The 27,998-nt window shown below is 38.2% G+C and overlaps 1 protein-coding gene across 2 annotated transcripts in view; it reads left to right on the top strand.

Annotated features, from left to right (window-relative positions):
- Window positions 1-1,186: 1,186 nt before the first annotated feature.
- Window positions 1,187-27,998, top strand: part of CIT (citron rho-interacting serine/threonine kinase) — a 72,532-nt gene continuing 45,720 nt past the window's right edge. For both annotated transcript variants that reach the window (XM_075718764.1, XM_075718763.1), the window contains exons 1-12: window positions 1,187-1,282; window positions 2,048-2,189; window positions 3,452-3,627; window positions 4,979-5,080; window positions 5,296-5,438; window positions 6,390-6,483; window positions 7,847-8,050; window positions 9,263-9,416; window positions 16,868-17,048; window positions 24,312-24,417; window positions 25,289-25,432; window positions 26,740-26,859. In XM_075718764.1, the coding sequence (XP_075574879.1) occupies window positions 1,187-1,282; window positions 2,048-2,189; window positions 3,452-3,627; window positions 4,979-5,080; window positions 5,296-5,438; window positions 6,390-6,483; window positions 7,847-8,050; window positions 9,263-9,416; window positions 16,868-17,048; window positions 24,312-24,417; window positions 25,289-25,432; window positions 26,740-26,859 (1,662 nt within the window). The remainder of the gene's footprint in view (window positions 1,283-2,047; window positions 2,190-3,451; window positions 3,628-4,978; window positions 5,081-5,295; window positions 5,439-6,389; window positions 6,484-7,846; window positions 8,051-9,262; window positions 9,417-16,867; window positions 17,049-24,311; window positions 24,418-25,288; window positions 25,433-26,739; window positions 26,860-27,998) is intronic.

Here is a 27,998-nt window from a genome sequence, read left to right as displayed (position 1 = left end):
GACATAAAGGTCAAATAAGCACTTCAGAGAGGAAAATTTAAAGCTTCTGAAAACGTTTTTATTTCCCCTCTGGCTGTCCTACCTGGCAGTTAGCTGCTGCCAACCATGACGTCTAGTCTACAGTTGAACCAGCTCCAGTCAGAACTATTAAGAATGAGTCATTTTTGCCATTCACGATTTGGCAAAGAAAAAAAAAACAGAAGAGGTAAAATACAGGACAAGTGGCGCACACTGTACGGGAACAAAACCGTGAGAGCAGAGCAGCACCTGAGTGACAGCACACGGCAGCATCCGACAGCCGCGACCGGGCACAGGTGATGCCCAGCTTGAAGGCGCGGGGGCCCGGCCCGGCCCTGCCTTCCCCTTCCCCTTCCCCCTTTTCCCTTCCCCGCAACGGCCGAGCGCAGCCGGCCCCTCGCCGGCCCCCCACCCGCCAGGCCCTGAGTGAGCGAGCGGGGGAATCCCCGCGCCTCCCGGCCCCCCTGCGGCACCGGCCCCCTCAGCGGCAGGCAGGCCGGACAGACCGCCAGTTTGACGGTTAAAACCGTTAACCGCCCCCCCGCGCCCGCCCCTCTCGGGGGAGTGACGCACAGCTGACGTCCCCAGGGGCCTCAGCCGCGCCTCTAGGGAGGCCGCCCCTCGCGACGATGGCGCTTCCACCAGGCCGGCCTCGGGATTGGCTGAGGCAGGGGCACTTGGCCGCGTCATCGGAAGTGATGGCCTGCGGGACACGCCCTTCGCTCCGTTCAAACCTGGATGGCGGTAAAGCGGGGCGGCAGGTGGGTAGTGCGGCGCGGGGGTTGTGGGGTGGCTGGAGGCCGGGGCTGGCGGCGCCGAGGGCAGCCCAGAGCGCAGTCCAGAGCAGCGGCTGCGGGGGCGCGGGCTCTCGTGTCGCGGGCAGCGGCTCCGCGAACCGCCAAGGCCGCCGTTCGGGCGGGCTCTGCCCTCTCAGGGTTTGTTTTCCGCCTGCAGCCTTTCCCTCTCTCTGCCTTCCCCAGAAAACACATTAACTGCCCTTACACTCCGGATGCGTTCAAGCTTGCTCGTTTTAATAAATTTTGTCTCCAAGAAATACAAGTGTTGCTTCACTATAAGCATCCCCCCTCATCCCCTTTTTTTATTGCCTCTGCTTAAAAGTCCCGGTTCTCTTTTTCAGGTGATCTTTTCTACAACATAATCTGTAAAGATGTTGAAGTTTAAATGCGGCGCCCGAAATCCAGTAGAGGCAGGACCGATGGAGCCCATCACCAGCCGAATTTCTCGGTTAAATCTGCTCTTTCAGGTAAAGAGCGTCTGGCATGGGATTACTGATATACGTTTTGTCTATGTCCGTACCCAGCATAACAAAATGCAGTTTTGCTCGTTCATGTGGATGCTCAAAGTGTGCCTGTGGGGTTCTTTGGAGGAAGGGGTAAAAGAGGGGGATAACTCATTGAAGTTCAAAGTGTGTATCTAGTTTGCACAAAGTTCAGTGGATAGTACTTGGTCTTAAGTTTATGTGCATCTGTTAATGTTTTAGCCTGAGTGGATTTTCCCACATAAAAGAAGGAATATTGCGTTCGGTGTCCTGTAATCTGCAGTTTTTTCATGGGTGATGTAGCTGAGGGTTTGTCATGAGGTGGATTTACCTAACCAGCGGCTATTTGATCATCTGAAGTTCAGCAGCTTTTCCTTCTAGAACTAATATTGACACTGATTGTTTAAACTATTTGTACCATGAAAAAAACCACATGGTGCAAGGTCAAGAAAGAAGCTAGTCAGATCGGAGTCATCAGTAGGATGCAGATAGTTTCAAGAAAGCTGTGATTTGAACTTTAGCAATCTTTAAAGGATTGCTTTGTCTAAAAGTAAAATACCTATAACAGCTATTACAGATAGACATAGTGAGTTGACATATTTACCTCACACTTCTGGATCATTTCTCTAATTTCTGAAGTAGTGATTTTTAAATGGATAATATATAATCTACTCTATACATATGTTATTGATTTGAGGGTTTTCATTGTTGTCTGAGACTCCATCTGCTGTTGCTTCTTTTTTTTTCCAGGGGAAGCCACTCTTTCTGACTCAACAGCAGATGTCTCCTCTCTCCCGGGAAGGCATCCTTGATTCTTTATTCGTTCTTTTTGAAGAATGCAAAAACCCTGCTTTAATGAGAATTAAACATGTTGGCAACTTTGTCAAGAAGTGTAAGTTTGTTTAGACTAATTTTCAGGTGTCATTTTAAAAGGTAGTGCTTAAGAATCTGAATGTTTGAATAATGCTTTATTTGCTTTGATTCATTAATGTTTGTAACCCAGGACTTCGAGTATGACTTATTGTGGACAGACTCAACATTGCAAAGGGGACCTTGGCAGTCTTAATAGGGCTTTGTTCAGGTTCAAAAAGTCAAATGCTGTTGAAGACTGTGACTCGAATGTGCATCCTCCTTAGTCTGTACTATATTTGTAGTTGAGGAGACACTTTCTTTAAACGTGTCTGAGTACTGCATAGGGCAAAGCTCCAAGACCGCACAATAGGAGGATGTCAGAAGTTGAGAGCAGGACAGTGGCTAGAGGTATGAGGAAAAAAAAATATAGAAAGAAACTTGTTAATACTTGGCTCTTTCAGCTTGAAGTAATCTTTTGGATTCCATGTGTTATCTGAATTTTGCATGTGTAACTTGTAAATAGTAATTCTGTGCTTCAGAAATATAATTTCTGATGGAGTAAATGTTTTACTGATGATGTGCTCAGATTCTTTGGGGGGGAGGGGAAGGTTCATCAATTTTTCTATTAAGATATACTAGAAAGTCATTTGGTTAGAAGTAACTTATCATGCTGCCTATAATAGTTCCATCCAACAGTTTCTAGATATTATTAGCAGAGAGTAATTATCTGCTAGTCTGAAGAATTTTTAGAACAATCTACGGAGCGCAATTGATTATCACAGTGCATACTGGTTGAAACTAGTCAATGGAAAACTTGAACGGAATATCTGAAATGTCATGTCTGTGGTTACTTGTTAGACAATAGACTAGTGCCTCCCACAGGCAGAGGAGAAAACCCAGCCACTGGACCTGTAGAACTCGGCTGGGTAAAGCCCTCATATTTAGAGAATACACTTTGTATTGGTAAAGGATGGTTGGAAAGAAATTAGAAACAAAAGAGGCTATCAGCCTATGATGTTATGAATGGGACAGAATTATGGTTGCTATGGGAACCGTCTTAACATTTCCTGATTCTTTTGTATGTACCATATTCCAGTCTTAACTATGCATTAATACAGTCTTTTTCTAGTTCTTACGCAGACTGGTTTTTTTAAGAAGCACATTCTGGAATGATTTAATATTTCTTGAGAGTCGGGAACTAAATGTTTTTTTCATTTTGTTTTGTTTTATTCCCCATTTGTGATGTGTTCGTTATGAAATGCCAGTTGGCTAATGTAAAAAATAAGTGGTTTATTTTTATAGATGCAGAGACTATAGCTGAATTAAGGGAACTGCAACCCAGTGTGAAGGACTTTGAAGTAAAGACTGTGGTTGGCTGTGGTCACTTTGCAGATGTAAAAGTAGTAAGAGAGAAAGTTACTGGTGATGTATATGCTATGAAGGTGATGAGCAAGGAGTCCTTGTTGGCGCAGGAGCATGTATGTATATTTTTCTGTTATGATAGTAGACCGACAAATTACAATTTATTGAACATTTCCTTTTTGTCACTACTATTAGAATTAAGTTAAAAATGTATCTTGAGAAGGATCATGCTACATTTCAGTGAAGTAGTATATTTGTATGTAGTTTTGCTGTGTTTAAAAGCCATTTTCATAGACCATGAATCTATTGGATGAAGTGGCATCCAAAACAAAAAGTGGCCCTTGTCTCAGAGCTTACCATCTAATTGGAAGACAATTAAAAACAGATTAAGAAAATACTGGATCAGCATTGATCAGCTTGATAATGGCTTGAATTTTCAGGCAGTCTATTCATTAATGGTTTGTTTTTTTTTTTTTTTAAAGACTGACATAGAATGTCAGGAGTGGGTGTGAAGGCAGACTGTGGTGACTGGATTTTTATGGAGAGCCTCTCACTAGCTTGAGAAATGTGTTACTTGAAAACTTAAAAAAGGGATAATGGAGGTTGTTATCATAGTTTGGTGAGAAACAGAAGTTCCTCTTTCACTGGCATGAGATGACAAGTAGGACAAAGATGCTCCATGAAAGACCTTGTGAATTTATACAGCAATATCTACATCAGTTGTTCCCAATATTTGGTGCAGTTAGGTTGCTCCTGAGATCCCTTAGCACTGTTTGTGGCTATCAGAAATAAAGATAAACTAAAATTACTCTTGCTGTGGCATAGGTTGACAAGAAAGCAAGGTATGATACTACCCTCAATATGACACTTGCGCAATCTTGTTGAGCGTGGGTTAGCGAAAGTAGGGAATGTTGATCTAAATGAACTAGCAGTGTCTCTGTAATAAAATTAATTTCTTGTTGTCTGGCCACACATCTAAATAATTACATAGTTGCTAGAGGATGACTTCAAGAAAACCTTGTATTTGAATACCTTACAATGAATTTATTACTGAATTAGCGGTAAGATGCTGCCCCATAATTGCCCTAGCTTCTTTTTTGCTTGTCTGATTCTTTTGAGATTAGTTTTATTTTATTAGGGCCAGTCCAGATGAGGTCAACCCAGATTGCACTCCAGAGTAGTAGACGCTTCACCAGTTTGAAAGGGGAGCTGGCCTTTGCTGCAGGGATTATTCAATTGAAAGCAAGCTAGACAACAGAAGGCGGGAGGGGAACAGAAAACATAAAGGAGTAAAATGACTTTTTTTAAAGGTGCACATCACAAGAAAATAGCATTTAATATTTTCTGTGTAATTTTTTTGTGATGTGTGCCTTTGGCACAGGCTCAAATCTTTCTAAAACTAGGGGATTCTAATGTATTCTAACTCATTTTCATCATGATATAACTGAACACTTCCTTTTCTTGCAGGTGTCATTTTTTGAGGAAGAACGTAGTATATTATCTCAGAGTACCAGTCCATGGATTCCACAGTTACAATATGCATTTCAAGACAGGAAAAATCTCTACTTGGTAATGCCTGGTCTTTGCTTCTTTTCTCCTCTATTGAACACTATTGCCATTGTTATGTTGAAGAACAATGTGGTGACTGAAATGTGCTCATCTTCTCTAAATTTTCCTGCATTACATGCACCTGTTTGATATTTGTCCAGTGTAACACGGAGGAGTTGAATAAGAATGTCTTTTGTATATAAGGACTATATCTGTTCCTTTAAAATTTTATGTAGGTTATGGAGTATCAGCCTGGAGGGGACTTACTGTCACTCTTAAACCGGTATGAGGACCAACTAGATGAGAGTATGGTGCAGTTTTATCTTGCAGAGTTGGTTTTAGCCATTCACAGTGTCCATCAGATGGGTTATGTACACCGGTAGGTAAAGATTGCTTTGCATTGCACATAGTATTTGATCAGTATCATTCCAGAAAAAGTGTTCTGGAATGATGCTTTTTCTTTTTTTTTAAATATTCTGTCCTCTTTCAGGACAGTATTTCACATGCTGTATCAGAAGACAAAATTAGAAAATTAATCAGACTCCAACTATAATTGTAGCTAAAGGCATTAACTTTGATGTAAAGTTCAAACTACTATCAAGAAAAGATTGTTACATATATTTTCTGGAGGCTTAGTAAAAAGAAGCCTTAATGTTGCACTATAAAAAATTAAAATCTTTTCCAGAGATTGTTGCTTTTAGCACCAAGTAGTGTAGGAAATCAGTGTAATTGTTAAAACTTGTTGTGTGCTGATTGAGGAACGGGGCAGTATAGGATGTTGGAGTAGTTAAATATCAGAGTTTTCTAAAGATGATATCAAGGCTTGAAGGCTCTTACTGTATGCATTTTCAAATCATGTTGGTGTTTAATAAATTCGTTCCATTCTGAGGTTTTGGAAATGTTATGAAGTATTTTATGTTCCAAGCAGCTGTGGTGGCTGCATTTAGAGCATAGGCTGTGGCTTTCTAATGCAAGGTAGCTGCCTGGATTTGAAAGACGTGCAGAATAAGTTGTGAGGAAATTTGGGGAGAAAGCTGCATAATACTTCACTGTAACTCAGTTACGAGGTAATCAAGGTGTGAAACCACCTTCTCTTTCCATCTTCTATCAACAATTATTAACTTTCCGTGAAATAAGAAGAAAAAAGAAATTTACTACTTTCATATTTGCTTGGAAACAGAACAACAGTTGAAAATAAGCCTCCCACTTGTTAAGGTTTTATGCAGCTGACCACACGGTTGAGTGTAGCTGAAAAGGGTTATCCTGTTATGTAGATGGGACAGTGGGGAACGGTATGGAGATGTACTGATTGCTTTCTTCTTGCTTACAGAGATATCAAGCCAGAGAATGTTCTTATTGACCGAACAGGACACATTAAACTGGTGGACTTTGGGTCAGCTGCCAAAATGACAGTGAACAAAATGGTAATAATGTGGATTTAAAATGGCTTGTTTGGATAGTCCAATCAAAAAGGGAAAACTAACTTTATACATGTTCCTTGATTACACCTTGTTCTTCAGCCTTTCTTGTCCAATATGGAATCTATTCACAGTGATATTTTTCCATTTGTGAATGGCTTTTCAAACATGAGCTCGAGTATCTTTTGCAGCTCTCAGTAGATACATATTTGCTTATTAAAATTTTAATACACAAGTAAGGTAAAGGCAAGTCTACTGTCTCATGGTGCTGCACTGGAATACAAAATCATACTTCTAGAGATTCTTACAGCTGTTTAATGCTGTGTTTAAAGAAGGACATGGATTTATAATTGTTCATAATTGGACTGAAAATTATGTTTGTTGTAACTAAGGTGGCATTGTTTTGAAGACCGGGGAACTCTTGATTGAAATGAATCGCATTCCAATGTTCTGGCCTTTACTCACCAGAAAACACTATATTCAAAGCTGTGAATCACTTGAATTTTTTTATAAATTGCTTGTAAATTTAGTTAACTGCATACAATTTCAAGTGATATTTTGAAATTAAAATATATCTAAGCTAGAATATGAGGTTCTATACCAGATTCCTGTCTTGTTTTACAATTTTGATTTTTTCGTAGCATTTTCTTAGTATTGTGACTCTTAATATTCTGTTTTCCCTGTTCTTCCCTTTTCAGTGCTTCTCTGCATTGCATTCTTCTTTTAAATTTTTTCTTCACATTATCTCTTCAGTCATAGTCAGGTTTTTGTGTTAGTCTGCCTGCTGTTTTGTTTCATTCTTTATGCCACTCAGTGCAAAAATGATTGCAGTTTTGGCTCCTGAATTACCTTTTCTAAGCACTCCAGAAATTCAAATACTAGTACTTTGCTGATCATGAACACAAGGTAAAAAGGTAGGGATGAGACAGAATGGAATAAGGGCAGCGAATATTTATGTCTAAATTTGATTATTTTTGAAATTCAGCTATGACATCCCTGTTAATACTAGTTGAAGCAGTAGCTCTAGAGCATGTTACTACTTAAAACATCAGTGTTCAGTAATCCTGTGCTTTTTAGAATGCCACTTTTCTACTTCAGCTGTTTGTAGTTTCTAGTAACAGTTAGCTCTGATAATTTGACTTTTTTTTTTTCTTTATACAAAATAGCTTGCTTTCTGTTGTTTATCAGCAGTTTCCTTAACCTTGCACTTCTTTGCTTAACAGCCTTGCTTAAAATTACTTACTTAAAATTCACTTGGAGGGCTGAAAATTGTGTATCTCACTTAAAAAAAAAAAAAAGATTTGGTTTATTACCAAGATCACAATGAACAGAAAGTGCTGTAATTTCACTTGGTATATCTTGCTTCTAGGTAAATGCCAAGCTACCTGTTGGCACACCTGACTACATGGCACCAGAAATGCTAACGGGGTTGAATGGAGATGGCAAAGCTTCTTATGGTCCAGAATGTGACTGGTGGTCCCTAGGAGTCATTGCGTATGAAATGATTTATGGAAGATCTCCGTTCACTGAAGGGACTTCAGCAAAAACTTTCAATAACATCATGAACTTCCAGGTAGAGAGAACTCCTTCTTGGGTAAAGAGGCTGTAACTAATGATCATGTTTTTACAGTTGAAAAAAGAAGCTTATGGCTGTCTCTTAGTTTGTCATGTTCATAAAATATTTAGAATATGTGCTTTATGTTGTTTTTATATGTCTCCGTATTGTAGATATCAAGTTATTTTTTGTAACAGGTGTTTAAAAATAACCATCTGCAATGCATGAATTAAAAAAGATTTAGCTGTCCATCTTAGGCAACTATAATTGCAGCATCTCCAAAATAATCTAGAAAAGGGATTGAAAGGATGACTTGTGGATTGATAAAGTTCCTGAATCTTACTAAGTGTTTCTGGATAGTAAAGATAAGGGCTAGCTATGAAGAGCTGCAGAAAGGCTTGAGGATATTGAGTGTCTGCATGATTAAAACATCATGTGAAATTTAGTGTAAATAAATTTAAACCAATGCATGTGAAGGGAAAAGTATCCCAACTCTACCCAGGGGTGGGTTCAAGAACAGTATCTTGATGTTATAACCTATGCAAATATTAGTTTAGTTCTTAGTAACAGTCTAAAAAGCAGCACATGGAATGGTAGGAGCTAGTAGGAAAGAAAAAGAAAAAAAAAATCGTGTAGCTGGAAGTGAAAAAAGAATGGTTGCCTATTATCTCGTCTAATATGGGCGTTAGGGGCATCAAATGAAAATAGCCAGCAGTAACTACGTTACAAACAAAAAAGGATACTTCACATAGCATGTTCTCATGCTGGGGTGTTCTTTGCCTTAAGTTTGCAGCTACTGAATGTTTATGTGGGCTCAAAGAGTGACTAGAAAAATTCATAGAAGAAGAATCCATTGAGATCTGGCAAATACAAAGACATCATCCCTGGTTCAGAAAATCCTAAGCCACAAATACGTGGAAGTTGGGGAGAATTTTCTGGGGAAGTGTCTTGTTTTACTCTTCCATTTGAGTATGCCATCGGCCATTGTTCAGCATGCGATGGTGATCTGGGTCTACCCTTTGTCTGATTGGGTATGGTTGTTCCTCTGTTCTTGTCTTCACTGCAGTAAATGCATATAAAAGCCTATTTGGAAAAAAAGCACAATACTTTTGTTTGTATGATATAAATATTTATCCTTTGTGCGTGACATATCTCAGAATAATAATGTTCAGAATTACTGTTCTGGGACTGTTTTCCTACTGAGTAGAAATTCTTTTCTTTCTAATGCAGAGATTTCTGAAGTTCCCAGAGGATGTGAAAGTTAGTAGTGAATTTCTTGATCTGATCCAGAGCCTGCTTTGCGGGCAGAAGGAAAGGCTGGGTTATGAGGGACTCTGCTGCCATCCATTTTTTTCTAAAATTGACTGGAATGATATCCGTAACTGTAAGTAGAATAATACTGCATTTATAAACAATTTCTGTTTCTTTGGGTAATGTGAAAATTTGTGCAATGTGAGTATTTAATTGTGTTTGATCTGAATAATTATTCATAATGAAACAGGATTGTGTCCTGGAGCAGGTGTTTTTAACAAAACAATTCATTTTGGGTTTTGGATAGGATATGTTAACGTGTCTCAGGTGAAAATTGTAAGGTAAGATGAAGTTTAATACAATTCTGTATGAATTTCTGATGCAATTGCCATATTACTGCAGGCACTAGACTGGAAAATCAAAATGGTCCTTTCCATGTCTTTCCTCAGATGAAAATGCATCAGTATGTTCTTTCAGGCCTTTTCCACCTCAATTTGCTTAATTTTGGCTTAATCTTACTATTTTTTGTTTTGTCTTCAGATTTCTCTCTATCATTTCTTGTGATCCAGCCTCATTTAAGTTTGTTTGGTTTATTTTTTTAGCTCCTGTAGGTGATAAAATGTCAGCGGTCACAGGGGCATTGGAGTTTTTCCTCAAAGTTAGTATGGCTAATATGATTTTTTTTTTGTCAAAAATCTGTTCATTCTGCGAGGAATTGAATAAAATCAGTGGAACAGATAATTTTCTATGCAGAAAATTGTTTATAATACTATGGAAGCAAGGGAGTTTAGTATTTGGAAGTACCAAGGCAACGGCTCCATGGCATAAGCAAATGTTTCACAGGTCGTCAGTGATCTATGTATGAGTGCCTGACTTGTGTTGGATTGTATTTTAAATTATTTGGACTGTAAGATTATCCAGGCAAGGAACGTGTCTGCCTTATATTCTTTATCAAATGTGCTGTAAGAGCAATGATTGTGCTCCATTTTCCATGATAAATTGCTAAGCCAGTGCTGCTACTTTTGATGACTATCTCAGCACTTCAGCTGTCAGCCCCGCAGAATGTTTACCCACTTTTCTGTTGATTCATTAATTTTGAACTTGTGGAGCTGCTGTTCTGTTAAATTCTATTGTTTCTGTCCTTTGAGAGCCATTGAGCCTTGAGTCTTTTTCATAATTTTAGCATACATTTCCCAGACTTCAGCTCACTCTGTCTTCTTTCCTCAGAACCCTGCCTAAGCCACCAGTTTCCATTTCTGAAATTTTTGTATTGCATTTGTGTCATATCTCATGTATCTCAGATCTGGAAAAAAATGGCATGTGAGTGTATGTTCTGGTGTTTCCTTGGCAATTGTCTGTCCAGTATTCACATAACTGCGCAAGTTAATTGAGTGTTTTGCCATTTCATGTGACAATGGTGATACTGATGGACAAGCTGGTAGGCAGCCCTGATGTCATCATAATGTTGAAATAATCATTTGGGATTTTAAAAATCCCATTTCTGTCTGCAGCTGGCCAGTGGATTACATCATTCCCTGTAATACCCAGACCTACCTACTGTGAAGATTCATGCATTGACCCCTGACTTCATTGTTATGTCTCATAATTCATAAAACCCCACTGTAACTAGCACAAAACACAGCAGTCTTCTTGCTTTTAGTAGCAGATTCAATGTATCACCTATTGCTTTGCTCTCTGCAGTGGTTCTCCATTTGCTGGCTTATTCAGGGTTGCTGTTATTCTATTCAAAACCATTGTTGGGTTTGACCCAGGCTATCTAAAAGCTAAAAGTTTCTTTCTTATCTTGACCTCCGTTGATAGTGGTGTTTAACTGGAGCAATGGCAGCCTGAGAAAATTAGGAAACTGGTGAGTGCTGGAAGAGGTCACAGGATTTAGATTTAGATTAAAGAATCTCACTCCCTCAAGTTAATCTGGTCAAAGATTTTGGGGGTGTGGAATGTTGGACTCGATGATCTTAAAGGTCTTTTCCAACCTAAATGATTATATGATTGTTAAATAAATTCTGTATCAGCACAGTCAGACTTTCTTCTAGTCTATAAAAGCAATGATGTTATTTCTATTTCAGACTGAGAAAGGTAGGGAAAAAATTGGTACCCTTGCCTTGCAGGTATTTAAATTATCATGCTGGGAGCTCCAGGATAACCATTCTTAATGCACCGATTTTGGTTAAGAATGTGTCATTAAGGGGTTTTTCAATGTTATATTTTATTGTTATGGTAACCTATGAAACACTTGACTTTTCAGTAAACCCCTTCCCAAAAGATAGTTGCCTCTAAAAAAGCTCCCAACTTCCTTGGTTCAAGTCACATGTGTCTGTAGAAGCAGCTCTTAAGTTATAGAAACAGATTCCAACCATTAAACCTAAGGTCAGGTTTAAATGAATCAGTCCCAACAGGTAATTTTCCCCTTCCTTGGAGTATTGTACTGAAACATTTATAGATTTTGCTCTCTGTATTTGTTGATTTATGCTATTTAATGACTTCTAAAGCTTAAAAAAAAAAACAAAACAAACCAGACACCACCCCTGCCAACAAAAGAAAAGAAAACAAAACTTTTGAAAGATGGTGTTGATTTACTTGACAGAATTTAATGAAAAGATTTTTGAATTTATTTACCTAGAATAAATATATTTCTATCTGTGTTTCAGCTAAATGATCAGGATTTTAACCGGAAAGTTGATAACAACTATTTGAGTACTTGATAAGTATCTAAAATCAGAGGTAGAGAATGGGGGGGATGATATACCTGAGTTATCAGCAATAAGGTTGCATTCTATATAATTTGGGGATTTTGTTAACCACCTTTTGTTGTTTGAAATCCATAAATTACATCAGCTGTTTAATTTGGAACCAAAAGTCTGCCTGCTGAAGGCTAGGTCAGAGATGGTCAGAAGACTTTTATTGTCATCTAAGCAATATATATGTATAGCATAAAGAATCTTTCATTTTAAGAATTGTTTTGTAACTGCACTCAGAGCGGTCTTAAAAATGGAATGGCATATTTGGACTTGCATGAGGAAGCTATATATATGAGAATAAAAGAATCAATGTCTTGTGCAAACAGAAGAACTTGAGAAAGTGTTGAATGATTTTTAGGCTGTCTTCTGCTGTTAAACAGGCAGGAACCCAAATCTCATTTTTCGTAAGTACAAGACTATTCCTTATCCTTATGAACCCAAAGTTGTCATTCAGTATGTTAACAGTTAAACATTGTGATGCTTCATTTAAATGCTTGCCTTCAGAAAAATGTGTTGACTTGTTTCTCTAAGTGGAGATCACTCTCATGTCAGCTTGAAGATCACTTTTATTAACAGAAATGTCTGTGTTGGATCATTGTCTTGACAGAACAGAAAAGATGTTAAGATAATATAGTATAGATTGGTTAGAACTAGTATAATGCCTTTAAGTGGTCTTAGAGAAAACACCCTTAAACTGCAGCACTTGGACTTTCTATTTTCTATTTTTCTTCTGTAACACATTACTCAAATAAGGCCTCTTAAAACCTGAGGAAGAGTAATGCCTAACCTACTTAAAAAGGCTGTGTGGATGCTTTTCAGAAAGCATATATAGACTTTTTCGGAAAGCATATATAGACCACCTTGTAGATCAAGAAAAAACACATTTGTATTCTTAAGAAACGTTCTGTATTTCCTTTAAATTTCCTATTTCAGTTAAGTCTTTCGCTGTCCCAGGGGAAGTGCAGTATCTCTTTTCTGAATTTGCATGAAAATATTTTGAAAGGATGGAAAGACCCGATTAAGGCAATGTTCCTTGAACTCGTCATAAATACACACACTAGCGCAGTTTAAAAAAAAAAAAAAAAATCTTCTTTCCATAAGAGACATTTTGTCTAATCTTAATGATAAACTGGTTAAAGTACTGCAGTGTATGTGTGGTGGTTTTGGTTTTTGCTTTTTTTCTTAGCAACCTACAACACCCCCTTTTCCTCTGAAAGTCATTCTTTGGAACAGATGGAAGAGGGTTACATCCTTCCACAAGTGGGGAGGTATCTAGGCAAGCAATTGGCTTTTTTAAAACATGCAGTTCTCTACAAGATACTTTAAATGGTAAACAGAACATGTAACATATCGTTTGTATGTATCAGAGACAAAAAGAGGTCTTTATACCAGTTTGTACAAGTAGAAGCATTGGGTTTACTGTCTTTTTAAGTAATAGTTTTGCCTCTCTTTTGAGTGAGCCTGAAGAAAAGTGCAAATTCTTCACCTTGTCAGGTGCAATGGCGTGGTTTTAATATCTAGTTCTCAGAGGCTTATCTTGACCTCTACTAAAGGATTCTTCCCTTTAAAGAAGCAACTGATAAGCATATCAATGTATTTGCATTCACCGATCTTCATCTTGTTCTGAAAATACTATAGTTGTGTGACAGTCCTCTGATTTTAAGCAAGAAATAATTATTTAACTAGAGATTATGTCACCATGTGAGCCACATTTGAGAACAAAATGGCTCGTCTGTTTTAACTTGTTTTTACAAGACTGCTCCATTTATTCTGTAGATATTTTGAACATTAGGCAAAGGACTCCTTAGTCTTAGGAATAAAAGACTATGAAGAAGCTACCAAATAATTAACAAAATCAGACAGAGTGGATCTAGCTTTTTTGGTTTTTTTTTTCCCTTAACGATATTCCCTCTTACTCCTAAGTGAGTTTTCCTCTAGTGTCCTGAAACTTCTGAAGAAGTTTTGCGTCTCATTTTCAGTCACTGTTGACAGTTCAGGACTACTTAACATCTAGGGGTGTTTCTGTTGAATGACTGTTCTTTCAAAGTTTTCTTTTTAGTTGCTACTATTTCTTGATACAAATATTGTAACAAGGTTATACTGCAAAGTTGCAGAGTTTTTGGGCTGTTAGTCACAGATTTTTCGTGAATGCAAAATAGAGGGCAAATGATTTTTTTCATTATGTTTTAATCTAGTGTTCACAATTTCTCTTTTTCATTCACATCTTTTATTAACATTAGAGGAAACTGTAGTGTAAAACATTGTGCTCTTTAAACTGGTTTCTCACCAGCCGCAAAGGTTTGCTCTGTCTCACATTCAGTTTTATCTTTGTGTGTCCATTGTTCCCCTATTGAGTACTTTTCATCTTTTTATGTGCATGCTGATCTTAGGCATATTTAAATTATATTCTTTTATGCATGTGGTTTGACTAGGAATTCTTATTGTTGGTAAGAGGAAACACTTTAATTGCAGGGGCTTGAAGATTACTCTTAAGATCTTTCTAGCTAATTTCTGGTGAGAAGTAAGGCACTAGATCTCTCTTTCAAAGATGAAGTTATCTGTCAACCGCTGAAGAGTATATAACAGGGTTGTTACACCATTATAAAAAGGCAGCTATGTTGTTTTTTGCTACCTCTTTAAGAAAGATTCTAGACTTCCCCAGATGAAGCGAATAGTTGCTGTTTTCTCTATTACTTTACCTCATAGACAGTCTCTGTCTTCAAAGACAATGTTGAAAACCCCACATCAACCCCTTCCTGTAACGGGATGTGCAAAGTTCTTCCAGCAGAGCTCCTAAACTAAAAAATATTAATTCCTGAATTTACCTTCCTCTGCTGTGAATTAACTGTAACTTTGGGCTTATATTTGTATTAAAGATTATATACTTACAAACTGTTTTCTGTTGCTTCTCTGTTTTTAATTATTAAGAGCATATGAAAGAGTAGCTGGATATTATCCTGACATTAAGTGAATTAAAAAAAAAATACAGATCCCAATCAACAATCTGTATTCCAAAATTATGTTTACAGTACGTAAATGTCAGCATTATATTGGATCTAAATTTATATTATAACCAATAAAATAGCAGAAATTAATAAATTCATGATATTGACAGAATATTTAAATGTTCTGGAGCCAGTAAGTAAAGCTGCTGACTACAGATCCTATTTAATTTGTGTATTTTCCCCATTTATCTCATTCTAATGTACTTGGAACTACTGTACGTGAGCAGCATCCTATCTGCTTCATGGAATTTCTTCTCACTTCCCTGCTCGGGAGCAGCGTCAGAATGGCTCCTTGGGGAGCTGCTAACAAAGCCTGCATGTGTAGTTGTGATTTGGCAGTTTATACAGACAGATTTTTTTTTTTTTTTTTTTTTTTTTTGGCTTTTAATGTTGGTCTGGTGGGTAGTTTAAGCGTACATTTGTCTAGAGAATTAAAGAGTTAAAAAGCGGGCTGCGAAAGGCTTTGGCAACCTAGAGGGAGCTAGCAAGCTCCAGCCCTGACTCATTCTGCCTGTGTCAGTCCGATAAGCATCAGCATCTGTCACGAATGCAGGCAGGTAGGGTTAAACTCCGAGCATGCAGAGAGTGAGGAGCAGGGAGCCTGCACTGCAGGGGTTGTAATGTTTGTTCCCGGTTCTTCAATTCTCGTCAGCCCTTCAGCTACAGGAGATCTATACGGGATCCATGGTAACGGTTTTAGCACACTACACTTCCATCAGCTTGTGACAATAGGCTGTGTTTTAGTTGCTGACTGAAGAGCTGTCTCCTTTATAGAGCAAAAAAGAGATTAGTAGATTTACAGTGAGTGAGGACCTGAGTGATGAAATAAATTTAAAAAAAAAAATCTTAGAAAACGTGATTTAATGAGGTAGAAATTGCACAGCAGGCTTTTGCATTCATTCCTTTCACACACGTAGCCAAGCCAGCAGGTAGCTCGGGTGCTGCACATCGTTGAGAAGAACTTGTTCTTTTGTTCTGTTGGTTAATTAAACTGAAGCAAACACGAGAAAATCAGCTGAAATTAAACAACTGCTTAACAAGTTAAGTGGTACTAATTTAGAAATTATAGTAAGAAATACATTGTAATTCCTGCTATTTATACCTCTCTTCAGAGCTGATTGTATCCGAGCCAGACTGCAGTGGTGTCCCAACAAGAGTTCCAGATCTTTAGCAAGCTCTTTTAGAGAAATAAAATCTTACTGGTATTTCTTCCCCTCCTAAAGACCAATTAGCTTCTAGTAGCTATAGTTTATTAGAATCTTCCAGGAGAAAGACCAGTTTGTTGATTAGAAGCCCATGCTGAGAAGATTTTTGGTAGTATTAAAGGGTACATATGTCCCTTAGCTGACTAGCAAAGGATCAGGCTACGTTCTCATGTAGTGTCACTAATTGGATAGGTTGGAGACATTTTCTTTTTCTAGATGAATCAGAACTGAATTACTTTTAGCTATATTACAGCAATGATTTCCTTAGCCTGGTGCTTTGATTTGATTCAATGTATGTGTTTAAAAAAAAAAAACAAACCCAAAACCCCAACCTGGGGGAAAAAAAAAATCAAAACCAACAATCCCAAATGCCCAACCTAAACCCCAGATTAATCAGTGTGGGAGACATTCTGCCTGCAGAGTGGTAGCCATGTTGGTAGCTTAAGGGTTAATCTCTTGTTGCTGTAATACGATTTGAGAGCAGCAGCTCAGTCTGCTTGTGTTAGCAAGATTAAAAGCAGGAGCTGCAGTGCCATTGCAAGCACTGAATGAGTGGGGCTGTTGAAGAGTGAACTGTAGCTGAATTTTGTCTTTTCTTCTTGCTTTTTTCACCAGCTCCTCCCCCCTTCGTTCCTTCTCTCAAGTCTGATGATGACACCTCAAATTTTGATGAACCAGAGAAGAATTCGCGGGTTTTATCCTCTACGCGCCAGTTGAACCCAGCAGGCTTCTCGGGTGAAGATTTGCCGTTTGTGGGGTTTTCATTCATCAAGGCATTAGGGATCCTCAGATCAGAGTAAGTAGGAATTATTGCTTAGGTGGATAGGACCATTGGAAAAATGCGAAGGTTTGTTACAGTGACGGTGTGTGTGTGGGGAAAAGCTGTTTTAACTGGCCCGTACTCTGCTTTAGGGAAGCTGCCAGATTCTGGCTTTATCTGTTGCTGCTGTGGCTTGTGCATGTCCTACTGTTCTGTGATTATTTCTGGGATGAGGGGGAGGGAAGGGAATGGAAAGATTGACTCTAAAACAGTTACTGTTAAAATTGTTGTTCAAATACTTCGAATTAGTTGTTGCTGTTAACCAGGGAGCAGTAGGTGATAGCATTTCTGGTATTGCAGATACCTGAAAGAAGAACACTGAGGAGTTCAGAGATGGAAAAGGGGGGGTGTTATTTTATTTGGTCAGAGAGTGGGCACCAAGTGCTGGGGATGTGTAAGGCTGAATCAGTGATCCACAGAAATGGAGCTCCACTAATCTGTGAATGTGCAGTGATGGGTCAGTGAACAAGACAAGGAGCTTCCCAGCAGCTGACTGTGTGCTGTTGGGTTAAGTTAAATACGAAGACTGCTGTATTGTGTGTTAAGAGACTGGAGACTCAGATGAAGTATGCAGGGTATGTTTGTGGAGGTGGGTAAAGGTCTAGAAAAAATGGTTTTCAGAAAACATGCTTTCTGAGAGAATGGAGTCGGAGAAAAAGAAGAATATTAATAGTATGGTATAAACCATTTGGTGTAGTGGGTGGTTAGTTTCTGATGACAGAGCTATTGAAAAAGTATTAGTGCAGTACGTTAAGTTGAGAAGTCCTTACCTCAGTCAGTATCATGAGGCCTCTCAGGAATGCAATGGCTTTAGCTGGGTTAGTGACTCAATGCACTAAGGGGCTGTGTTTTTGTGTCAACCATCGTTCATTGCTGCTAGTTAGTTCCCTTAAGGGACTTCGTTGTCAATCTGTCTTAATTAAGTTTTCATTTTTTTCATCATATTGGTTGTGATAGTTGCTCTGCGGTAAGTGTGTAACGAAATCTGGTGATACTGTTGACATCTTTGATCTTGCCCACACTGTGAATCAAGGTTATATGATAGTTAAGCCAGTAATAAAAAGGGAATCTTTGGTTGTCCCTCCTCAGCAGAGTTGCTTTTATGACAAAAGAGGAAGGAAGGGAGAGGACATAACAACCAAAAAAGTATTCTTTTGGTGAAATGATCTAATAGTCAGCAGAATTAGAAAAATGGAATGTTATATCTGTAGATACCTGGGGTTAAAATCTATCTTGATTTAGGAGTGAAAGTGTTATCTTTTCTGCCTGGGGAACTGCAATCCATCTATCAAGGCTACATGACCATTCATGACAGTCAGAAGAGGCTCAACAGTGACCATAGATGTATGGTAAAATGTATATGCAATCAGGGCTCAGGACTAGAACTGAAGAGGAGTGTGAGCTAAAGTCTCGGAAGCAGTGGTATAACTGTGCTGAAGGCTGAAAAGTAATATAGATATAGCAGATTGATTGATATGCTTTCTTTGAGAAGCTAGTACCGAAGATGCATATTGAAGTTATATTTGAATTTTGGTAATAGATGAGAAGAGGTACGGCAAAAGAATAGAGATTAATGTATTCTGGACAAATTTTGACGGAAGTAAAATTTCTGCTTGGTGTGGCCTGGTTTTTCTGGTTGTTTTTTGTTTGTTGGTTGGGTTTGTGGTGGTTTTTTTTTTTCTTTTTTTTTCCCGAGCTGGAACAGAAAGACATCATGTACTTAATTTTCCTCCAAATAATTTTAAGACAAGTAGATCTTAGTGGTTTCTTTTTTTGAATGAGATCTTGATAAATGCACTTTGATATTTTTAGCAGTAAATACTTGTATTTTGTTCTAAGAAGGTGATTTAAATATGGCAAAGACTGTATGGAGACTTGAAAATATCTGTATTTAAATAATCCAGTGACTAGTTTATTCTCAATATCACTGCAACACTGTGTCATAAAGATAACTTCTTACTTACAAAATATTGTGTGGTGTATGTTTTACTTGAAGAAATCAAGTACTGTTTCTGTCCACACTAGCTTGACTATTAAATTCTAGATGGGGAAGAGAACAGTAAATGGGGGGGGTAGGTTTTATCTGTTGTGAATCTTGGCATGTCTTCTCTGGAAGGTCCTAAGTCATCAATTTTACCAGTCCAGAATATTTCTTCTTAAAATCTTTCCTCCAAAAGTCTAACCCTTATGGTTGCTAAGTGATGCAGATCGGTTTTCCTGTGTCTGCAGCATGATAGCTCTAATGCCTCTAGTGCTGCTCACAGTTAGGCCAGGCAACTGCAGAGTGCCATTAACAAGGTCCTTGAACTTTCACTGCTTTTAATTTGAGGGCTGTCAAGCTATGGAGTTTAGGGTTATACTCTTGCCCTGTTCACTGGACAATAAGAAGCTATAGCTGAGCTAGGAATTTCAAATACTTCAGAGAAAGGACAGTTGAGAAAAAATTGGACAGAAGGAGGATAGAAGAAGTTCTCTTTTCCATTCTCCTCTTTCTCCCAACCACTTAGGGTTAGAGGGGTTCACCTAGTCACTTAGACCTGTTGCCAGAAATTATGTAGTTGGTGTGTAGTTTAGAAGGGTCCGTTGAATGAAAATATTCTGGTTGTCCCATACCATGAGTTTTGGGAAGAATTTGTGACCCTATAACAAATGTAAGATTTAACAAAGAGCAAAAGGCATGACAATAATGTGTCGTAGGAAGCAATCAGGAGAAATCAAGGGCATTGCTTATGTCATAGGTTCCTGTACTGGTAAAGTGTTTGTTAAATAAATCTCCTATATGATTCTAAGAACTGGGATGAGGCTGCAGAGAAGGACCAGCTAATTCCTCCCATCATGGCCTCTGAATTCTTGATTTGGGGGAAAAATGCCTGTCTGACTGAAAATTTGGCTGCTGGTTTGGCTGCGAGTGTGTGATTGTGACAAGATAACACGCAACTGAGTTTAATTCCATTAAAAGCCAGCCCCACCTTGCTTCCTGTCCCTAACTGTGGCTGATCTCCAGTGCTTAGAACAAGTGAGAAAAACCCTTAGATGCCAGAAATATGCATCAAGTGGTGAAAGAAAATTGTTCTTGTCCTTTGCAGGTGACAGGTAGAAGCCCTAAGGCATAAGATAAACACATTGTAAATCCAGGGCAAACCAAATATACCAAAATATCTAATAAAAATAAATACCTAATAAAAAATAAATACCTAATTAAAAAAAAGAGGTTTATTATGTAAAGTTTTGCCTGCCTCTGTCCTCTCTTAGACTGGAGTAAGGACCTAAAGGGGCTTAACTACTTATGATACAAAACTTAGGTTAATACAATATACTTGCTAAACCAGAACCTAGAGATATATTCACAGGCAAGGCTGACAGTGGGACTAGTACTTAATCTCAGTTGCTGGTATAGAGTGGTTTTTTTTTTTTAAATTATCTTTCAGAATATAATAAATGTAATCCTAGTAATTCTTGAATTGTGGTCTGTGAGGTTTTGGTAGATGGTCCAAATCTTTTCTGTAGGTTCCTAAGAAGTAGTATTTTTCAGGATTTTTTTTTTTTTAAACTAAATTTTAAAATTTATATGGATTAATGATTGTCATTATAACTGGGATTTAAAATGGGCCATTCTTCCAAGAAGAAGGACTACTGATTTCTTCCAGCAGTTTGTCGGGTTCTGGTAAACTCTTTCACCAAAGATAGATTAAAGAGGAAGCAGAGGATGAGCATACCAAAAATATGCTTTGCTTCAGCTAGCTCTATTCACAGATTGATGGTATCACTGTTTGGTTTTGGTTGGTTTTTTTTAGGCCTGAGCAAGCATTTACGAGGGGGCGGAAGGTACAGATGAGTATAATGCTAAAAAGAATAGAGCATGAGGGACGGGGGATGAGATTATAGGCATGTTGTGTGGGGGCCAGGATTAGGACAGATGGTGTCAATCGTTGTGAGAAGAAAGAAACACAGGTGAGTCGGAGGTTTATGAGAGTGGCATAAAAGGACAAAGGAAGATATGAGGTTTGATGCACAAGAGACGTTAAGATATGAGTTTGATACCTCAGAATCATCTTATAGCTTTTCCTGTACTATTTTCTTCTTCATCTCAACCACATTAAGACTGGAGGAGCTTTTACACAACTAGCACCATTTCTGGTCGTTCTGCTGGTTGAGGCTGTTGCTGATCTAGCTGTGAAATCACTAGATAGTCAGCTGTAAGTTAACTTGTTTTTTAGTCATGCAGGCAGTGCTTCTTTTAAAAGTAAATTGGCACAGCTAGTGCTATCAGTGCTTGGTATGGTAGACTTGGCTTTGGGGGTTTTTTTAATCTTTTATTGCAATTTTCTTGTTGATGTGTGTGGGTTACCTTTTGTTAATCTTTTTTTCACACTTCAGAGGAAACAGCAGAAACTGCTCTGTTGTGCTAAGAGAATTGATCCAGATGTAGCAGTTAATTACATGAAATATTGTGAGATGGTACCAACCTGAACGATAGCTCTGCATCATGGCTTTTGGTGTTGGATTGTATGTGTTTAATTTCTGAGATGATGCTGATTGAGGAAGAACGCAAGTGTCCCAGCAATGTGGGTCTTTTGCACCTTGTCATGCTGTGTTGAGAGCTTATATCACCATAACAAGGCTTATTAGATTAGTCAGTATTCCATTTCTCTTGATTTCCTCTGTCTGCCCCCTTTCTGGTAATTTGAAGGTTGTATGGATGTTCATGAAGTTGTTCTAATACGATTTGTACACAGGGAAGAATTACTGGGAAAGGATGTCTCTTAAAAACCGTGTGTCCAGTGCTAACTGAAATCAGCTTCACTTGGGGATAAGATGTACTATTTCCATGGCAGGAAAATCGTGATGTCTCCAGGACACATGTGTTTAAGGAATTTCTTCCTCCCTTTGGACAGGGATGAGGAAGAAAGATTGTAGCTCTAGTTTGTAGCCGTCTCTTTCCTTACAAAACTGACACCAACCCTGAGGAGCAGCTCCCTCTAGAGTCACGTAATGAAATTCAAACTTCGGTCGGTGCCAGTCTCCTGTGGTCTGTCCCATCCCATCACTCCTGGCTGAGCAACGTGTCTTTGCAGAGCTCTGTATCTTGTCTGAATCTGTCCCATTACTTTCTGTATTGCAGTGCATATGGATGCTTTAAGCCTGCTTGCTAGAAGTTTTTGAAATGCAAAATGGTGCCTGTAATATTAGGCTCTGATTCTTTTAACAGCAAATAAAACAAATAAGCAAAAATAACCAATAAAATCAGCCCCTTTAGGGAGGTGAAATAGAAGCAGCAAATAAAACTAGGTCTGTGAGAACTGGCTAGAGTTTTCTTAGCTAATGTCTCAGATTTGAAAAGAGTAAAAGTAAAAAGGTGATGGTTAATGTTGAAACTATGACTAAAAAAAAACCCCAAAATTGCTTTAGCCAGTACAGTTCAGACCTGTAAAGCTAAGTTTTTATTATAAGAAGATTTTCAGACTTGTCTCAGTACACATTTGCAGCTATTTACATACATTTGAATAACATTTTAAAGCAGATTCCTTAGTGTCTTTTTTAGTTGATGTGAGCTTTAATTTGTATTTTTAGACTGCTTTTCTCAACTATTCATTTTTAGCCTTGTTTGTACACCCAGCTGTTATGGGATTTAATATGCATTTTTCTCAGATGGTTGCCTTTTCTCTGTAGGAGTATAGACACGCTTTATAAATTGATTTTTAAGTACGATAATCTGATGGATCGGATTGATTGGACCAGGACTAAAGGAATGCTTTACAAAAGCATTCACTTCTAATATGAGTTTTTTATTAAGTCCGGATCATTGTTGACATGCAGGATTCTTTCTTCTAAGTTTTTCCACATCAAGTTTCTGAAGAAATACTAATATTTGACCTTCCAAGGCAGAATTGGTGGATTTTGCTATGTTTGCTAATATCAAAATAGTGTTTCCTAATGACTGCTTAAGGTGGTGGTACTGAAGATGTATTTTGATAGAGATTATGTTGCTGCAGCATTTTCATAAAATCCATGTGTCTTTTTTTGTGACTATCCTGCATATCTATTTGGATTAAGGAGTAGATTTTTCTCAGAAAATGGTGGTGATGGAATCAAACTTTCCTTGGTGTTAAGAAGAGACTGTGCTGCTGTGTGTGGGTGTATGGCTATATGCAGAGAGCTGCTCAAAGCTCATTTCTCTCCATGGGGATAACTGGCTGCATACCAAACTGTGGCCAGGAGAAGCAGAAAGCAATGTGTGGGCAGACTGTATGATCTTTTATTAGTACCTTCATTGTACTTCTGCGTTTCCATCTATCAGTTAACACTGGTTCCATCATTAACTGCTTAAATATCTAGTTTGAATCATTTTATGCAAGGGAGAATGTGATTTTTAAAATTATGTGATGTATGTACTTAATTTTTTGGTTGCAAATTACATATTTAAGACTGCAAAGCACTAGAAATATGTTCCAAAACATTGAGTGGCTTCCTATCCTTTTCTAGAAAGAATTTAGACTAACAGAAATGGTAAACTTCTTAAATGTTGAGTCCCAATTAGACAGAAAGCTCAAGAACTTGTAAATATTCTCCCCAGGTTTCTGGAGTCAAATTGTTTTGAATAGTACAGTTAAGTTTTCATGAAAAAAATTACTTGTAAGTGGAACTCTTAAGTTCTGCAGTGTGGCTAATCATATTGATATTGATTGAGTTTGTAGGGATCGTACGAATTGGGTTAGGAAAGTTTCAGTTCAATTTTGGTTCACAGGAGGTAACTAAGGATATTAAATTCTTCTTCCTGTGGTGCAGATTATGACATGTTAAAGTTCTTAGGGCTTTGGTACTTTGATGATAGTTTTAAAACCTATTTAAAAATAAAATACAAAATAAAAAGCAATTCTCTGAAAATTTGTTCTTTCCAAATGGTTATGTTGACTTTATGCTTTTTGTTACACTTAAAACTCCGTACAAATTATGCAAAAATGTTGCTGTGACTTACTGTTTTGCACTCTGACATAAAAGTCACTGATGGAAAATATTAATATTGTAACTAGAAGTACACATGGATTATTTAATAATGATATACTGTCATCAGGTTTTATGGTATGTTTGATCTGAAATGATGGCTGTTAGACTGTCGTTGCTGCACCTTTCTTTTATCCTGACATAAGTACCCACCCAATGACTTTACCAAGGCTGCATAAATGCAGGTTTCTGTACCTTTTGCCTATATTCATGTGCTGTTTGGCTTTGCTCTTTTAGATCTGTTTTTTCAAGTGTGGATTCTCCAGCTAAGGTCAGCTCCATGGAAAAGAAACTTCTGCTCAAGAGCAAAGAACTCCAAGACGCCCAGGACAAGTGTCACAAGGTATTTATTTATGCGATTGGCCATCTTCATTGCTCCAGGAATCTGCAACCACTGTATGTCCAGGGATCTGTCACATGCTGCTGATCATCCAGACTCGTGGTGGGCAAAGTGCTTTTCCTTCAGTGAGGTGGCTTCCTATCCAATGCAAAGGGAGATGAATCTAGGCCATGCTGTTGCTCTAGATACTTTTATCTTAACAAGAAGCGGCTCTGGATTTTAAACAGTCCTTTTCTCAGCGTGACACAGACAACTGCTTCTTCCTGCAGGCCGTGCCTCTTCATCATACGCACAATTACAGCAGTACTGTTCTGAGGTTCTCTTCCTAACTCATCAGCTTCTACTTACATAACTGTTGTCACGTCACTGGTTATGGTGAACATCTTGTAACAGTTGCTGTGCTTCAATAAAGGGAACCTGGTGGAGTCTTTTAAAACTTACTGCTTGTTTGAGACTTTTATGAGAGTTCGATTACTTTTCTCCCCTCTCTGTTCTGGATTTGACCATTTGCTCCTGACAAGGAGATGGGGGGAAACCATCTTCTGGTCCAGCATGGATTTGGGATAAGGTTAAAGTGACCCATCTCTGCAAGTCAGGTGAAAAATGATTGTGTCTTCTTTGCTAACTGGGGTTCGAAGAATGACTGAATATGAACAAGCAGCTTGAATGAATGGGGTGACTTAGACTTACTACTTGTCCTTAAGAAGAACTGTGCATTCCTGGAGCAGAGACAATGGTATCGGAATTTAAACACCATTTTGAGAAACATAGCTAGAAGTCTCTTGGAGACAAATTCCTTACAAACAGAGCTCTGAAAGTAGCAGTTAACAAAGCTTTTGAAGCCCCCTTTATAACCTCTTGATATTTATTGCAGATGGAGCAGGAAATGACGCGGTTGCACCGGAGAGTGTCAGAGGTGGAGGCTGTACTTAGCCAAAAGGAGGTGGAACTGAAAGCCTCTGAGACCCAGCGATCCCTCCTGGAGCAGGACCTGGCCACCTATATCACAGAATGCAGTGTGAGCCCTTACACCAGTCCTTTCAGCTCTGAAGGCCTGAAATCTGGTGGTCTTTGCCTTTCTCTTCCATCATGGTTTCAGTGGGGTACTTGATGGAGAGAAAATAATATGTGAGAGGATATCTGTTGAATATGGAGCCCTGAATTGTTTGCAGAGGCTTGCTTGATAGTTTTATTCAAACTTTGTTTCATGGTCATGTGCTTAGAACATACAGGAATAACTATTGTCCTGGTCTTGCTGAAACTGTTTGTGATATTTGTCTTACTGGCTGTGCTAGAACATGCTTGGGTTTGACTTCTTGCAGGTTTCTTAGCCAGAAGAGGATGGGGCCTGATCGGTACCTTCATCTGTGTTGCCTTCATCTGTGGTATTCTGAGTTCAGACTGATCCAGTTCCCCAGCATAATGTCAGGGATGATGCTAGGACAGGTGCTATTTTTCAGATCAAATATAAAAATGAGGCCTTAAAACTGTGTCTTCAAAAATCATTTGGCATTTTTCATGGGAGCTGGAATATCTGCCCAGTTGTGCTGACAAGATTCCAGTGAGGATATTTTCATTCTAGTTAATAGTCTCTGTATTTTCAGTTGGATATGATATTCTGTTTCCTCTCTTGTACCAAGAACAAAAATCTAGATAATACTTTGTTTCAGAGAGTTGGAAAGCATTTCTGATGGGTTGGTTTGTTGGGAAACGTATGTTAAAACAGGGCTGAGTGATTTTTCGTATACCAGATGCTACTAGGTAAATAAATAAAATGAGGTTTGTATCTTTCTGTTGAAGAATAATATACAGCTGATAGGAGGACCACCGGTCTGTCAAAATTTGCAGGTGAGATATGTGGTGAGATACAGAAGCAGCTCTTCTGTTCTTTGTAGAAGTTTAACGATTATTGAAAGGATTTAACTCAACAGCAACAAGAAAAACGAATAGGCTTGTTAGTAACATGAAGTTGAAGGATTGTATCTAGGTTGTGAATTAATAGTGCTAGATAAAATATAGATAAATGCTGTCAATAATGGATGCCTTTTGTGATCTCTGTTTGGTTTTTGTCCTGAACCTGATGTGAGGAAGTAGAGATTTGAACTAAGATTTCAGTGTAGTAAACAGTGTTTGTAAAATGGGCTGCTTCTATCCAGATAGAAGCAGCACTAGCCATGAATTTCTTTCCGGTCCCATCATTTGTGCCTTGATTTTTTTTTTTTGATGCCTCGCTGCAGTCAAGGAGGCATTTGTATAGCTAAAATCTTTATTATACAGCCATCTGGAAAACCAAAGACTATGTATTGAACACTTTGCTTTCTGCAGAGCTTAAAGCGAAGCCTGGAGCAGGCACGGATGGAGGTGTCTCAGGAAGATGACAAGGCACTACAACTACTTCATGATATCAGAGAGCAAAGCCGAAAACTGCAAGAGATAAAAGAACAGGTATACCTGCTTCTTTGGGGAGCAGAGTGGCTATGTACATATAGGTGTTCTTGGCATATTCTAGCTCTGTTGCCAAGATTACATTTTATGTTGGTAGGCTGTGATGACTCCCAATCTGTGTGTTTTCACATGGTTTCTTAAACAAAATGGGAAGCAACAAAATTACCCTTTTGTGTATATTGCAAGTAAGCACAAACTATAAACTTCAAGTTTTTCTTTTCCTAGTCCTGAAAGTACTTCGTCTATAAAACCAGCTTACGAGAAAGTTGCAATGCTTTAGTAATATACTGCATTAGAAATCAACTATCCATTTTAAGTGGTCAAGCTATACAAATTTCACAACATATTCATGAATGAGAGAACTGACCTAGCTTTAGTTGTGTGTTGTATTTTTTTTTTTCTTATCTGGCCATTTAAAATGCTTAATAGTCTTTCAGAATAGAATCTGTGTTGCCTTTTTTTCCTGATGTAATCTATTTGCAAAGTAGATGGTTATAATTTTTTTCCACCAGAAGAATGTTGAAAATTCATTAATCGATACAGTTGTTCATAAGGAAAAAATGTCAAAATTAAATGAAAATATAGTGACAAATGTGGACTTTTTTAGGATTTAAACTGGTCTACAATACAGAACCCATTCAGTTTTATGAATTAATAGCAACATATTGAGAAAAAGAAACTGAAATTTGCTATGGCCTTCAAGCAATTCTTTGCAATTATCTGTTGTTTTTCATCTTCAAAGCACTTTACAAACATTAACAGACTAATTTCATGGTGTTTGAGACAAAGAAGCCCTGAAACCTTGGTAATAATTCTCCAGACATGAGCAGCTCTTATGTAAAAAGTAATGAAATGCAAAAACAACCCTCTGGATGTAGCAGGCCTCCATAGACTTCTACAGCATTCTTCTGGATGGTTGTTTTATATAACAGAAGGGATCTAAAGCTCATTACTCTGTGTTCTGATGCTTTGTTAGCATGATGCTTTAAATATTGAAATGTGGAACATTTTTGGTGATGATAAATATCAATAGATTCTTAGGCAGTACAGATGCATGTAACAGAGGAAAAATAATGGAAGTAATTTTTAATCAAATCTTTTGTCCCAGAATCTTTTAATTTGGCTTGGGAAGATTCATG

The sequence above is a fragment of the Pelecanus crispus genome, chromosome 11 (genome assembly GCF_030463565.1).
Source record: "Pelecanus crispus isolate bPelCri1 chromosome 11, bPelCri1.pri, whole genome shotgun sequence".
Lineage (NCBI taxonomy): Eukaryota > Metazoa > Chordata > Aves > Pelecaniformes > Pelecanidae > Pelecanus > Pelecanus crispus.
Note: the sequence above shows the minus strand (reverse complement) of the source record. Positions and strands in the feature narration are given on the sequence as shown.